The sequence below is a fragment of the Pogoniulus pusillus genome, chromosome 33, assembly GCF_015220805.1.
Source record: "Pogoniulus pusillus isolate bPogPus1 chromosome 33, bPogPus1.pri, whole genome shotgun sequence".
Classification (NCBI taxonomy): domain Eukaryota; kingdom Metazoa; phylum Chordata; class Aves; order Piciformes; family Lybiidae; genus Pogoniulus; species Pogoniulus pusillus.
The window spans coordinates 1,354,233-1,370,612 of record NC_087296.1 but is presented as its reverse complement, the minus strand read 5'-3'; the positions used below and the strand labels follow the sequence as shown (position 1 = coordinate 1,370,612).

General features: G+C 44.0%; 1 protein-coding gene across 2 annotated transcripts in view; it reads left to right on the top strand.

The window, feature by feature from the left end:
- The window catches only part of ASCC3 (activating signal cointegrator 1 complex subunit 3), a 161,512-nt gene that overhangs the window by 78,860 nt on the left and 66,272 nt on the right, over positions 1–16,380 (top strand). For both annotated transcript variants that reach the window (XM_064170382.1, XM_064170383.1), the window contains exons 20-25: positions 1,986–2,162; positions 5,110–5,335; positions 8,708–8,862; positions 11,351–11,449; positions 12,432–12,600; positions 14,480–14,700. In XM_064170382.1, coding sequence (XP_064026452.1) covers positions 1,986–2,162; positions 5,110–5,335; positions 8,708–8,862; positions 11,351–11,449; positions 12,432–12,600; positions 14,480–14,700 — 1,047 coding nt within the window. The remainder of the gene's footprint in view (positions 1–1,985; positions 2,163–5,109; positions 5,336–8,707; positions 8,863–11,350; positions 11,450–12,431; positions 12,601–14,479; positions 14,701–16,380) is intronic.

Sequence of the window (16,380 nt, the reverse complement as noted above, 5' to 3'; positions counted from 1 at the left end):
ATCTCTTGTTACAGGAGATAATAGGCAGTGAGGTTTCACACTGCTACAGGCAACATCTTCCAAGCTAGACTCTGCTATTGCTTTGCTAGGGCTAAATTTAGTGCAATGAAAGGCTTAAAAGGAAAGCACACAGAAAGTGCAATGGGATGTTTGTGCTTCTGCATGTGAAGTTAGTGCCGCTGCTGCTCCTCGACTGAAGCATAGCTCTAGCTTGCTTCCTCATATCCATCTGCCAGAGCATCAGTGCAGACTCATTTCTGCCTGTTTGTGATCCATTTGCTGCACAGCTCTGTCTATTCAAGATCAGTAACTGGTTTTCATGAGAACAATTCAGGATTTGCCTCTCTGTGATGCCAATTGCAAAGAGGAATTTCAGAAACCATAAATAGCAATCTACATCTTTTTAAATAGGAACCTAAACACAGTGAGTAGGAACCTCCAGGTTGTGAATATGAATCTGGAAATAGTGAATAGAAACCTCCAGGTTGTGAATATGAACCTGGAAATATTCAGTATGAACCTCCAGGTTGTGATTATGAACCTGGAAGTAGTAAATATGAATCTACAGGTTGTATGAACCTAAAAATATTCAATATGAACCTCCAGGTTGTGAATGTGAACCTAAAAATATTCAGTATGAACCACCAGTTTGTAAATATGAACCTCCAGGTTGTGAATGTGAACCTAAAAATATTCAGTATGAACCTCCAGTTTGTAAATATGAACCTCCAGGTTGTGAGTGTGAACCTAAAAATATGCAATATGGACCTCCAGGTTGTGAATATGAACATAAAATAATAAATATGAACCTAAAAATAGTAAATATGAACCTCCAGTTTGTAAATATGAATCTCCAGGTTGTATGAAGCTAAAAATGAACCTCCAGGTTGTGAATGTGACCCTAAAACTGGTAAATATGAATCTAGAGACTGCCAGTACGGAGTTACAAATCATAACTATGAATCCTGTCTCTATAATCTGTGTTTTGAGATAGCTGAGCCACAGCTGGACTCAATCTTCAAGGTCTTTTCCAGCCTTAATGATTCTTTGATTCTATTCTATGAGATCCAGATCTGCATTTGACCTCTTCTGTGCTATGCAAAGGGCAGAAAACGATATCGAAAACACTGCTGCAAGCTGACCAAAATGTTCCTCTGGAACTAGAGTTGTAGCCTTCATCATCCTCCTCCCTGCAGGAGCAGTAGCTGGAAAGTTGGGGCTTTTCCCCCAGCTGCCTTGGGGTCTCTTGTGTGTCAGGTAGTCAGCTCCAAAGGAAAATTCCTTTCGGCTGGCTCCCTGCAGGGACCAAACATTTACCCTCTTTAAATAAACTCTACACTTAGAGCCTCTCAGTCAGTGCAAGAGTATGCAGATGTATGCCGGTTTGCCACGTGAGGGTCAGCAGTTAGGATGTGAAATGCTGTTGCATTATTCAAAGCAGAGAGAGGAATATTTCTTTACTCACATTAAGACTTAATCTTATTAACAGTGAAAATTTTAATGCCAGGAATCAGAGTGCTTCCGAGTTTGGAGTTGGAGATGTTATTATGGCAGATGCAAAGTAGGTGACTCTAATGAGCACATTTAATGTTAATTCAAGATTGCCCTAATCCAGATGGACAGAGGTTTTACTCTGGTCAAATAAGAAATGAAATCTCATCAGATGAAGGATGGCAGGGTCAGAAGATTCAATTTTAGTGGCATATCAAATTTCTGTGTGTCAATGGCAACCTTAATAGATGGTGATGAATAACAAAATGTAATTGTGTGACTGTTGAGATAGTTTCAATTATGATCTATTAGCTGCACCGGGGAGGATGTGGCTTTGAGGCTTCTTTCCTTCTACTGCTTTGTTTTTCTCTTCCCCTTAAACAAGAGACTCCATTTTAGAGTAATGTAACAGTGTTAGAAGGCAAATTTGATCTCAGTCTCCAAGTTTTCATCAAATTGCCGCAGCCTCTTCATCATGCCTAATTGTGTTGTAGGTGAGAGAAGAAGAAACAGAGGAACTGGATACCTTGCTGAATGATTTCTGTGAACTTCCTGCTCCAGGAGGTGTGGAAAACAATTATGGGAAAATTAATATCCTCCTCCAGACTTACATTAGCAGAGGGGAGCTGGACAGCTTCTCCCTCATCTCAGACTCTGCTTATGTTGCACAGGTAAAGCTGGGAGAGTTTACATATTTCTTACTGCTTTCTTCTCTCTTCATGCCCCAGGCCTTGATCTGCAGGGCTTTTTGCACGTTCTAACCCACATGCAGTTAAAACCAGAGAGCCTGCTGTGTGGGTGCAGGTGTGTGGCACAGTGCTCTAGTAGAAAAGATTCCTGCAGTGGGTCAAAATCACCCCTAAATAAATCACTTCTACATCATTGTTAAACCACCTAACTTGCAAGTTCCAAACTACTGCATTTTTGTGTTCATTGTGACTCTCCTTTTGGTTTGTGTTACCCCTTTATGCTTTGATTAGTCTTCATTGTCTACAGTTAGATAGCAACACGATTACATTGGCCAATTCCAGCTGTGATTGCACAGGAGTTACTCAGAACTTCTAAATCTGGAATGCTTCTGCAGTCTGGGCTTGGCTGCTTCTGTACTTTATTCTGCAAAACACAATTCTTTGGTTTATTCACTTAACTAATCCTGATTTATTCACTCAACTAATCCTGATTTATTCACTTAACTAATTCCTGGTTTGTTCACTCAACTAATCCTGATTTATTCACTTACCTAATTCCTGGTTTGTTCACTTAACTAATCCTGATTTATTCACTTAACTAATTCCTGATTTATTCACTTACCTAATTCCTGGTTTGTTCACTTAACTAATCCTGATTTATTCACTTAACTAATTCCTGATTTATTCACTTAACTAATCCTGATTTATTCACTTAACTAATTCCTGGTTTGTTCCCTTAACTAATCCTGATTTATTCACTTAACTAATTCCTGATTTATTCACTTAACTAGTTCCTGGTTTGTTCACTTAACTAATCCTGATTTATTCACTTAATTAATCCTAATTTATTCACTTAACTAATTCCTGGTTTATTCACTTAACTAATTCCTGATTTATTCACTTAACTAATTCCTGATTTATTCACTTAACTAATTCCTGATTTATTCACTTAACTAATCCTGGTTTATTCATTTAACTAATTCCTGGTGTATTCACCTGACTAATTCCTGTTTCATTCCCATAACTAATCCCTGGTTTATTCACCTAACTAGCTGCTCTCTCATTCACACAACACAGTTTTGCTTTACTCCCACAAGACACTGTTTTGTTCTGTTCACTCAACTAATCTGAGGTGAATTGACAGCCCCTGGTTGCCGCCAACCTCCTTTCCCTCAGCTTCAAACCATTCTCCCTTGTCCTGTTGCTGGGTTTAGCCTGTCCTGTGTCTCCCTTTTTGCTGTTTTTGTGTGTTTGGTTGGTTTTGGTTGGTTGTTTTCTTTCTGGTTTTACTTTTTGCTTTCTAAAAACCAATGGGCAGCATCGAACCATTTTTGTCTCTCCCCTAAACTGGCTGCCAAACTGCATTCAGCTGCTGCTGCAGCTGAGAGTTAAACATTCAAAAGCAGAGGGATTCTTCAGCAGGATTTTCCTACTCACATCATCTTCTTGAGAAGTGTTTGCATTTCCTGGCGTGCCTGGGTAGAAAGGAGGGGATTCTGCAATCATTATGCACATCATAGGAGCTGTGGTACTTGCACAGCAAGATCATTTTCAGAGTGATTCTTTTAATCTCTGCTTTCAAGAGAATTGCTTTTATTTGCCTGTCTCAATTATAACATTTTCAGTGAGGCAGCATGGTTGTCTTCTCAGATCTTCCCAAATGGTACATGTGGAACTGGGCTTACAGATTGGGATTTTCTTCTTTTTAATTGGAAAGTGGCTATTAAGACAACAATTCATCTCTTCCAAGTCAAAGCAGTGTGCTCCTCCAGGGACATATGCTTCCTATCACAACTAAATCATTTTCTATTTTTTGCTCCTGTTGGCATGGCAGAGGCAAGGAGAGGATGGTTGCATTCTGTTCAACGAATCAAGAACAGAATTGCAGGCACAGTTAAAACACAAATGCCACCAAAAACACATCAAAGAGCCATGAGTTCAGAGTAGAGCTGCAGAGCTTTGCAAAAGAAATCTTGTAACTTGGGGTTTCTGCATAGCATTGACCTCCTTCAGGCTTATGTTCATGATTGAAATGGCCTCAAGTTGTCCCAGGGGAGTGGTTCAGGTTGGACGTGAGGAACAGTTTCTTCTCTAGAGAGTTGTCCAGGCTCGGCCCAGACTGCCCAGGGCAGGGGCAGAGTCCTCATCCCTGGAGGGCTTTCACAACTGTGGAGATGTGGTGCTGAGGGCCATGGCTTAGTGGTGACCTGGCAGTGCTGGGGTAGTGGTTGGACTTGATGATCTGAAAGGGCTCTTCCAACCAGAATCATTCTGTGATGAATTTTCCAAGTCCAAAGCAGATTTATGCAGTTTGCTGGGACAGTGGACTCAGAAGGTGGTAACATGTTCTAAAAAGTCACTCCTCTGATGCTTGTGTCCTGGCACTCTCTGAGAGCCTAAAAAGTCCCTCCCCAGCTTTTTTGTAGCCCCCTTCAGATCCTGGAAGGCCACCAAAAGGTCACCTGGGAGCCTTCTCTTCTCCAGCCTGCACAGCCCCAACTCTTTCAGTCTGTGCTCACAGCAGAGCTGCTGCAGCCCTCTGAGCATCCTGGGGGGGAATACTTGAGGGGCTGGTGACATTGATGCCTGTTTGTGCTCCCCCTGCAGAGGGAACAGCTGGGGGGCTGGTGACATTGGTGCCTGTTTGTGCTCCCTCCGCAGAGGGAACAGCTGGGGGGCTGGTGACATTGGTGCCTGTTTGTGCCCCCCCTGCAGAGGGGACAGCTGGGGGGCTGGTGACACTGGTGCCTGTTTGTGCTCCCCCTGCAGAGGGGACAGCTGGGGGGCTGGTGACACTGGTGCCTGTTTGTGCTCCCCCTGCAGAGGGGACAGCTGGGGGGCTGGTGACACTGGTGCCTGTTTGTGCCCCCCCTGCAGAGGAGACAGCTGGGGGGCTGGTGACACTGGTGCCTGTTTGTGTCCCCCGCAGAACGCAGCGCGCATCGTGCGGGCGCTGTTCGAGATCGCGCTGCGCAAGCGCTGGCCTGCCATGACCTATCGGCTGCTCACCCTCAGCAAGGTCATCGACAAGAGGCTGTGGGGCTGGGCCAGCCCTCTCAGGCAGTTCTCAGTCTTGCCCCCATCGGTCCTCTCGAAGCTGGAAGAGAAGAATCTGACCGTGGACAAGATGAAGGACATGCGGAAAGATGAGATAGGTGAGAAATCAGCAGCGCTGGTCTGCTCCAGCCAGCTGGAACCAATGGACAGCTTAGGACTGAGTCTGAGCTGTTCATGCAGAGACCCACGCTGCTGTGGGGTGCTCTGTCCACGAAGGAAGGCTCAGCCTCCACTCCTTTAAGCATAAGGCCACCCCATGTTCTGCCAAGCGCAGAACGGCTGTGGCACGGAGGTGTCCATTGGGATGCATCTGTATACAGAGACATGGACTTGTTGGGGTGTTGCTCTCTGCAGCTACCTGCAGGCAGCCTGGAGCCAGGTGGGGTTGGTCTCTTCTGCCCGTGGTGGAATGAGAGGACGCAGCCTCAAGCTGTGCCAGGTTTGGACTGGTCACAGAAAGAGTGGTTGGCATTGGAATGGGCTGCCCTCGGGGTCACTATCCCTGGAGGTGTTTAGGAGGAGGCAGAATGAGCCACTCAGTGCCATGGGTTTGATTAGAAGGTGTTAGGTTGGACTTGACGACTTTGAAGGTCTTTTCCAACCTGATTCATTCTGGTTCTGAAAAGACCTCTGAGCTCATCCAGTCCAACCATCAACCCAACACCACCATGGCCACTAAACCATGTCCCCAAGTACCATGGCCACACCTTTCTTGAACACCTCCAGGTGTGGGGACTTCACCACCTCCCTGGGCAGCCTGTTCCAATCTCTGACAACTCTAGCAGCAAAGAAATGCTTCCTCATCTCCAACTAAAACCTCCCCTGGTGCAGTTTCAGGCCAAATCCTGTCATCCTATCACCTGGTACCAGGGAGAAGAGACTAAAAACCCTGTCTCACTGCAGCTTCCTTTCAGGGAGCTGTAGAGAGCAATGAGATCTTCCCCACAGCCTTGCCTTGTCCAGACTAAACACCCCCAGCTCGCTGAGGTGCTCCTCCCCAGCCCTGTTCCCCAGACCCTTCACCAGCTTGGTTGCCTTTCTCTTGACCTGCTCCAGCCCCTCAATGTCCTTCTTGTAGTGATAAGCCCAAAACTGAACCCAGTACTCCAGATGTGACCTTGCCAGTGCCAGGTCCAGGGAGACAACCACGTCCCTGGTCCTGCTGGCTGTGTGCAGACACATCTCTGCTGACCTGTGGGTCCATCCTTGCTCACATTGCATCATACACCCCTATAAAAGGCCTCTGGGTTGATTTTTTTCACCAGGTGCCAAAATACAGCCTTTTCTTGCTGTTGTTTTTTTTATTGAAATACTATTAAGTGAAAACCAATGGGAGCAGTTTGTGATGTCCTGCCAGGCTGGCAGTAAATGGGCTGCTTCTCAAGCACTGCATTAATTTCCACTGAGCATGGAAAAATTCATTGTCACTGGTGTCACTGCAGCAGAACCTTAATGGAATTGTGTAAAGGATGTGACACTTGGATAATGAGAAAATCCACAAGCCCACTGATAAACAGTTTCCAGTATGCCTGTGTAAACTTGTGCAGAAGCTGTCCAGCTGCTGCTTTGAAGCTGAGAGAAAAAAACTGATTGTAATTTAGTTCTTTTTTCCATTCTTGGGGTGGGTTTCTTTTTTTCCTCTTTAGACTCTCTTTGCTCATGTCCTGCCAAGTTGTTGGGAAACAAACTGCCATCCTTTTTGTTAATCATAGAATCAACCAGGTTGGAAGAGACCTCCAAGATCATCCAACCTATTTTTATTAAGCTTCTTTCTGCCCTTTGCCTGCCCTTAGAGATCATCCAGTTCCAAACCCCCTACCATGAGCAGGGACACCTCCTACCAGCCCAGTCCTCATCCAAGCTGACCTTGAACACCTCCGTGGAGGGAGCATCCATAACCTCCTTGGGCAACCTGTGCCAGTGTCTCCCCACCCTCACTGTAAAGAATTTGATTCCTAATATTCAGGGAATATAGGGGTTAAAAATAGCAATTGGAAGTTGTTTTGCTCCTAACTGCCATGCAATAGCAAGAGAAGGTTTGTATCACCTCTTCCCTTAGCACATCAAGCAAACCATAGGATTTCTTCTCTTTTTTCTTTGAGCTTTTTCATCTTTTGGTTGTGTTTTTTAATGGGAAGGTGTGCACGGGGACCACATAATGACAGCAGAGAACATCAGCAGCATTTAACAGCAGGCCCTTAGGACCATTCACATTAAACTGTCCAATATGCTCCACCTAATTAGCTAAGCATTTTCCATGAAGATGTGATAAATCAGGCTCCTTTCCCTGCAGCAACCACAAGCAGCAATATTTCTCAGTAAAAAATAACCATAGTCACTGCTCCATACTGTGGTTTAGATTTAAAATGATTTAAAATGCAGAACCCAGGCAGCAGAGATTTCAGCTGGAAAATCCAAGTAGGACCTTTTTTTTTCCCTGACTGTAATCACTTTATTGCCTTAGTTACCACGGCTCTGATAGCAAATGTAACAGCACTGCCATACTCAGTTCTCCTTTTGTCTTGACTGTACCCTGATGTGGTCTGAAAGATCAGAGCTGCTGTGAGATGTTCAGTAGGTGCCTGCATTTTTAAGCTCTTAACCTGACAGCTGAGTTCATTTCTAAGCTCGTTTTTAAGTTCATAGCAGGGTTATTCAGTGTTATGGAAAGGGTTCTGTCTGCTTTGGATCACTGCATGGGAATTGAGGAGGGAAGGATTGGAGGAGAAATTGGAAGCAGGAATTGGAGGAGAAATTGGAGAGGAAGGAATTGGAGAAGGAGGAATTTTAGGAGAAGTTAGGGAAGGAGGAATTGGAGAAGGAATTGAAAAAGGAATCAAAGAAGGAATTGGAGGAGGAATTGGAGAAGGAGCAATTTTAGGAGCAACTGGGGAAGGAGAAATTGGAGAAGAAGGAATTTTAGGAGGAATTGGAGAAGGAGAAATTGGAGGAGGAGTTGGAGAAGGAGGAATTGGAGAAGGAGCAGTTTTAGGAGGAGTTGGAGGAGGAGGAATTGGAGAAGAAGGAATTTTAGGAGGAAGTGGAGAAGGAATGATAGAAGAAGGAGTTGTAGGTGTTCAGATGCATGCCCTTCATGAAGAAAAAGGTCAATATTCATGTGAGAAGGGCTGGATGGCTTGGTAAGAGCCTGGGCAAAGAAGTCAGGAAGGGAAAGGGAACCAGTTCCACATAGTATGTATTCAGTGTGAATTCTTAATGGTTGTTTAAAACCCTTAGTTCTAGCCAACGGGAGGGGGGAGAGGGGGGGTTCTACTGATTTTTCTAGGCTCTAAATTGCTGATTCCAGTTAAACATTACAAAACACTGAGACCTGCCAGGTCAGCAGAGTTAGGCATTTACACACCTGAGAGCAAACCAAGCAAGCAGTAAGACTGCACTCCAGAGTCAGCCTTGTGTTACTTTTTCTCCTGCAAATGCAAATTTGTTAGCAGCTGATGTTTTCTTGGCAGGTCATATGCTGCACCATGTGAAGATTGGGTTAAAGGTGAAGCAGTGTGTCCATCAAATCCCCTCCATCCTCATGGAAGCAACCATTCAGCCAATCACCCGCACGGTGCTCCGAGTTCGGCTGAGCATCGCTCCTGACTTCACCTGGAATGATCAGGTACAGGAAGTAAGGCAGGTGGAGGAAGGTCAGGAAGCATTCATTGACCTGCAGTGAAGGGGATGACCACAGGGAGTCTGCAGCTGTTTGGATAAGGGGAAGGGGGAAAAAAGTTATTTATTTTAGCTAAAAAGCAGATTTGCCAATGGGACCAGAAGGACCTCCCCTGGCTTTTGTAGGAAGCAGAACTCCAAGGTCTTGCTTTGGTTCCCATGAGCTGTGCCAGGGCTACACTCATCAGAACATCTCGAGGCAAGTGCTTGCCTTGAGTGGTAGTTGTAGTCACACACAGCTTGGAGGTGTGTGCCCAAAAAGGAGAAGCAAGAAGAGGGAGGCCCAGATGGCCTCTCTGAGCTGGGCATGATGTCTGAGGCAGGAATTGAAGCCTCCAGAGGCAGCCGATGGATGCCAGCTCCCCTCGCTCCTTCTCCGTGGCGCTGCAGCTGTGCAGTCCCAGCCTCTGCGCCTCGTTTCGGCCAGGGCTTGTCTGAACAAACTGTGGTGCGTTTGGGGTTAAACTCCTCTCTGCTTTGGGATTGAACTCGTCTCTGCTTTGTGGTGCAAATGTATATGAAAGGAGTGTAGGAGCTGCACATTTCCATGCCCTGCGAGCTGGAATCTGTTCCTCAGAAAGAGCTGGGAGACAAATCCAAAGGAAATGCAGGTCTCCACGTGGGGGCATTGTGCTGTTGCTGCTCCTCCTGAAGCCTCCTGCGGCACCGAGGCAGAGATTGCTGCGGGCAGGCTTGGGTTTCTGTTTTCACTCTGAGATTTGCACTCTAGGGAAGTTATCCTGAGAAGTGGATGTGGAGAATCTGTTCTTTGCTTCAGAAATTAATTTTTAAATCCCTTAGATGACAAATTTACCTTCACCACAACTCAATTGCAGCCTCATTCCAGGTGACTGGAGAATTTAGAGTCCCTGCCCAAAGGCTTTTTGCTTTGCTTTGGGAAGTTTTACCAAGTTAGACATGTGAATGGGAGATTAACAATCAAGATACAGAAAGTGAATGTTTTGTTTCCTACCTGCATTTATTACAGAGTGATTTGAATTGATTCTCAACACGAATTAATTCTTCCTGCCTTTTGCTACAAGCAGAGGTTGCTTTCTAGGAATGAAGCAAGCTTTTCTCATTCAACCTTTCATCCACTTTACCTGGATGACCAAAACCCAAATCCACCTCTGCTCCTCACATTAAACTGTGATCATCTTCATTATTCCTATTAAACATTTAACACAAAGTCACTTCTCAGCCCCTTGGTAGATTTGTCTGCAGAATTTAGCTGCTGCTTTGTTTTCACAACCTGCAACTGGGGCTGCACAGAGCTATACATATATATATATAAAAGTTGGTATATATATATATATATATATATAAGTAGATATATATATATATATATAAGTTGAATTCTAAAGTTGCAGCAAAACTTGGGCAAAAATCTGATTTATTTTTTACCTGCCCCCTTGGTACATTTCTCCTCAGAATTGCTTTGGAAACATCTTCCTTCTATTAATTCAGCTTCTGGAGCTCTTTTAGTGTGAATTTGTATAGAGATACTTGGCAAAAGTGGCAAAACTCTCTCATTTTTTACCTTTTTGGTTTGTTTTAATTTTATTGTTCAGGCAGTAGATTAAATTTCTATCAGAGTAAATTAACAAAAAACCTGAAAACATTTTTATTCTCTCTTCAATGATTAATTGCTTTCAGTCTAACCACTGGCACCCAGAAGTGCTTCCCCATCATCATCACACATAGTGTTTTAGCAAGCTGTTTAAAAGAGGGCTCTGAAGATTTGCAGGTGTAGCTGTAATTGGTACAAAAAGTAGAAAGCAAACAATTCCCTTCAGAGAATGGCAGCAGCAAAATGAGCCTGCATCATTCAGAGAGCTGGAGGTTATTCTGGCCCCCTACTCAGCACTGCTCAGGCCACACCTTGAGTGCTGTGTCCAGTTCTGGGCTCCTCCATTGCAGAGAGATGTTGAGGTGCTGGAAGGTGTCCACAGGAGGGCGCCAAAGCTGTGAGGGGCCTGGAGCACAGCCCTGAGAGGAGAGGCTGAGGGAGCTGGGGGGGTGCAGCCTGCAGCAGAGGAGGCTCAGGGCAGAGCTCATTGCTGTCTGCAACTACCTGAAGGGAGACAGGTGAGGCTGGTCTCTTCTGCCAGGCAACCAACAACAGAAGAAGGGGACACAGTCTCAAGTTGTGGCAGGGGAGGTCTAGGCTGGATGTTAGGAGGAAGTTGTTGGCAGAGAGAGTGATTGGCATTGGAATGGGCTGCCCAGGGAGGTGGTGGAGTCTGTGTGGCTGGAGGTGTTGCAGCCAAGCCTGGCTGGGGCACTTAGTGCCATGGTCTGGTTGATTGTCTAGGACTGGGTGCTAGGTTGGGCTGGATGAGCTTGGAGCTCTCTTCCAACCTGATTGATTCTATGATACTATGATCTAGAGAACCTTATTGCATCTTTAACAAAGCTGTTCTCTGCTCTTCAAGGTACATGGCACAGTTGGAGAGCCCTGGTGGATCTGGGTAGAAGACCCTACTAATGATCACATTTATCACTCAGAGTACTTCATCATTCAGAAAAAACAGGTAATGTGGTTGATTCAGAGGCTCCCAGCAAGACAGAAACAAAGCTGGTGATTGCAGGTTTGTAAGGTGAAACAGTGCTTTGAGCTAAGCAGATTTTCAGGTCCACAAGACAGCTTTCAGTTTCATGGTACATGGTAAGCTTGGACTCCCACAAAGATCACAGGCTCACAGGATGTCAGGGGTTGGACGGGACTCAAAGAGATCATCCAGTCCAACCCCCCTGCCAGAGCAGGAGCGTACAGTCTTGCTCAGGCCACACAGGAACACATCCAGATAGGGCTGGAAAGGCTCCAGAGAAGGAGACTCCACAGCCTCTCTGGGCAGCCTGTGCCAGGGCTCTGGGACCTTTCCAGTCAACAAGTTCCCCCTTGTGCTGAGCTGGAACCTGCTGTGCTGCAGCTTCCATCCATTGCTCCTTGTCCTAGCCCAGGGAGCAGTGAGCAGAGCCTGTCCCTCCCCTCCTGACCCCCAGCCCTCAGATAGTTATAGTCATTGATTAAATCCCCTCTCAGGCTTCTCCTCTCCAGACTAAGCAGCCCCAGGGCCCTCAGCCTCTCCTCACCAGGCAGTGCTACAGTCCCGTTATCCTTGTAGCCCTCCACTGGACCATCTCCAGCAGATTTCTCTCCCTCTTAAAAGACGTTCTCTAATCTCAGGTGTTCCTTTTCCTCCTCCTTTGCTGGGACAGCTATTGCCAAGTGGGGAAAAAAAAGTAAAGCCAGACTGTAATGGTTTTGTTTGCTAAGGAAGAAGATGAAGAGTCAGCCTTAGTTTTACTTTCTTAAGTCCATGCAAACAAAATCCATTCCCAGTAGTGACGAAAGCTCTTATAAAGGCATGAAAGTTTTGCACACATCATTGATCTCTTCCAACCTTCTTGGTTCTATGATTGCTTTGGCTTGGTGATGCTTGTGGAGGCAAACTGCTTTGCCAAGCTCCTGGCTTGTCTGTGCTGTAATTGTACTCTCCACATTTGCACTAGGTGATTACCAAAGAAGCTCAGCAGCTGGTGTTCACAATCCCCATTTTTGAGCCTCTTCCCTCTCAGTATTACATCCGAGCTGTGTCTGATAGATGGCTGGGAGCAGAGGCTGTATGCATCATAAACTTTCAGCACTTGATTCTTCCAGAGAGACATCCACCCCACACAGGTAACTCCCAGTGAGACCCTTTTGCTTTCATTCGTCTCGTTCGTGTTGATTTGCCGGGTGGTAGTGCAAAGAGATCTCTTAGCTTCTGCTTCCTCACCCAAAGCATGGATCTGTTTGTGTTACTGAGACCATTCCTTCACTAACTGTGAAGCTCTTTAAAAAAGAGCCTGCTAGAAAGCTGAGAAGGGACTCTTTACAATGACTTGGACTTGTAGTGATAGGATGGCTGAACCATTTTACCCTCTTCACTGAAATGAATCCATCCTAGCAAGCACCATTCCAGTCCCAGACATCACATTTCAACCCAGCAGCGCTCATCAAGACATGGCCTTCCCCCTCCCTCCTCCCCTTTTAACACTTGGCACAGGAGCATATGTTTGTGTTTTGCTGCCTTTTTTCCCCCCTTCTTTCTGGATCCATAAATTGCTTTACACATTCATTGTGCCTGATGTCATTGTAAAACCTTTCCTCTGTGATTCCATTTGGCTCACCCAGCAGCCTGTGGAGGGGGTGCTCTCAGAAAACCTCCCTCCTCTCACGGTGATGTCCTCTGGCATGCATAAATTCACATGTGTTTGTGAAGTGTTTAGCTATTGTTACCCTGTACCTAGGCTGTCTGGCAGAGCATGTGTAACCTTTTTATCTAATTGACTGATCACTGACTACTATTCAGAAGAAACAGAAAGATATTTACACATCACCAGTTATGGAGCCTCTAGGATTTATGGTAATTGATTTCAATTCCCATCTGGTTTCCACTCAGCAATGAAGTACATAGAGGCCCTGCTAGGCAAAAAATTAAATAAATAAATAAAAGAACCCTCCTTCTTTCTCCTCAACAGAGCCCAAAGAATCACAGTTTCAGTGGGAAATGATGAAACAGCCATAAGGTATCAGTGAAAAGCACGTGGAGAATATTAGGCATCGTTGCCTCAGTAGATTTTATGATTCCCATATCATACCTCAACATGAAGCACCCTGAATAGGCAATGAGACCTCCAGGCACACACACACACACCCCCCCTCAAAAAAAGAACCCAAAAGAATCACCAAACTTCAAAGCAAGCATCTGCATAGCAGAATCACTGCAGTCTCCTTAATTTGGTAGGATTCCAAATCCAATCTGGTTCTATATATCATCTTCCAAGTTCCACAGTCTCCGTTTGTTTGGATAGCAGATGCCCTCGAGATCCACTGAGGATCACATATTGAAAGGCTGTTTGTTTGTTTATTAAGATGATGTCTTTAATTACGTGTCCAAAGGATTAGATGCAGAATTTAGTTGGACTCATCTGATTTGTATTACTCCATCAACTCAGAAACTCCAAAGAATCCTTCCTTCTTGAGCAGCTTTTATGCTCGAATCTGAGAAGCAGAGACTCTGCTGTCCTCCGGCTCCTCGTTCTGTTTTACTAAGAAGCTGGATGTACCTCTACTCTAATAGAGTGAGCTTAGACCTTGCTGCAGCTGGGTGGAAAGGAAACAGCTCTAAGAGCTGAATTTCTGCCAGTGGCTGGTTGATGTTTGTCGGAACACTGACAGCAGTGCTTGCAGAGATACTTCTGAGCTATGAGATTATGTTGTTATTCCTTATCAGTGACCCAAATGAGGACTTGGTGTCATAGCAGAAACTAAGGAAAATAATTTCCAATGTAGAATCACAGAATCATAGAATGGTCTGGGTTGGAAGTCACCTCTGCAGGTCATCTAGTCCACCCCCCTCTGCAGTAAGCAGGGGCTTCCACAGCTAGATGCAAGTTGCTTTCCACTGAAAACAGAATCTCATCTCCATAGTACCTATCTAATACCCTTATCTTCATAGTAAATGTTGTGTCCTGGCAGTTCTTGTTGTGCACTAATGATTGCTTTGTGTTCTTAGAGCTTCTGGATCTCCAGCCTTTGCCTATCACAGCCCTGGGACACCGCGAGTACGAAGCCCTCTACAAATTCACCCACTTCAACCCTATCCAGACCCAGATATTTCACACACTGTATCACACAGACTGTAACGTCCTCCTTGGAGCACCTACAGGCTCTGGGAAAACAGTTGCAGCTGAACTTGCCATCTTTAGGGTGTTCAACAAGTATCCCACCTCCAAGGTGAGTAAAGCAGTTAGTACTGGAAGCAGCTTGTGTTAGGCAGGTTTCCCGCACGGCAAACCGCTGCGGGGAGCTCAGCTTTGCTTTCTGCAGTTGATAGCTGGCTGGACACAAACGGGTCCTGTATCCTCTACTTTAGGCTTCCTCTGCTAATCTGTGTACAACGAGAGTTAAATCTCAAAGGATGGCAGAGAAGCCTGCTGGATTTCCTCTTCTGTGCTTAGCTGAACGTCCTGCTTTAATCTCCTCCTGTAGCCCTTAGCTGCCCTCCATGGGAGTGCAGCCAGCCCAGGCTCTCTCATTTAAACAAGTACATTGCAATTAGTTACTACAAGCCAATTGTCTCTTCCTCCTTGCCCCTGTGTTTAGTTTTGTTAAACTGCCTCAAAGCTGAACAGTTCTGCTTCTGGAGCTTCGTTTTCCAAGTTAAATATATATTTATATCTTGACTTGGCCATCTTGTCTTGGTTAACATTTTACCTTGAAAGCCTTTGGAAGAGAAATTTGCATCTGTGCAGTTTAGCCAGAGAAGAACCACTGGAATCAGCAGAAACCATGGACAGAAATCCCTCTTTCCTCTTTGAAATGTCAGTATCTTCATCTGATTGCTTAGTTTGAGCCAGGTGAAGAAGATACTCAAAGGTTTGCAGCTTATCTGTTGGGCTTCCACAGGAGCCAATTCTCAAAGGCTGCTTCAAGTCTTTTGGGCTTGAACAGAGCTGCACACCTGCCTCTGCATTTTAAAGGACCTCTGAGAAGTCTTCAGGTAGCAGCTGCTTCATCTGCAGAAGCTTCAGAGTATTTAACTACAGATACCTCTATCAGTAAATATGATACTGAAAAGTGATATTCTGCTTGAAAGAAACAGTGTACACAAAATAAAGAGTATCAAGAAATAAAGCTCTGAATAGTGGTATCTCAATAAATGGATAAATAACTGGTAGGTGGAAAATAAAGACTATACATAAAAACCCCTGGTGTATAAAAGACTATATCAAAAGAAATATATAGAAAATAAAGACTACAGAAAATAAATATACATAAAATAAAACCTATAGAAAATAAACATGTAGATAATAAAGCCTATGGAAAATAAATATAGAGAAAATAAAGACTGCATTAAAAATATATAGAAAATAAAGCCTATAGAAAACAAAGACTATGTAAAGTAAATATATAGAAAAGAAAGACTACACAAATATACAGAGAGAAAATAAAGACTGTATAAAATAAATATATAGAAAATAAAGACTGTATAAAATAAATATATAGAAAATAAAGACTACATAAAATAAATATCTAGAAAATAAAGAGTACATAAACATGTAGAAAATAAAGACTATATAAAATAAAGGCTATGTAAAGTAGATATATAGAAAATAAAGACTATATAAATATATATAGAGAAAATAAATATAATATAAAATAAATATATAGAAAATAAAGACTACATAAAAATATACAGAGAAAGAAAAGACTATGTAAAATAAATATATAGAAGATAAAGACAATATAAAATAGTTATATAGAAAATGAAGACTACATAAAAATATAAAGAGAAAATAAAGACTGTGTAAAATAAATATATAGAAGATAAAGACAATATAAAATAGTTATATAGAAAATGAAGACTACATAAAAATATAAAGAGAAAATAAAGACTGTGTAAAATAAATATAT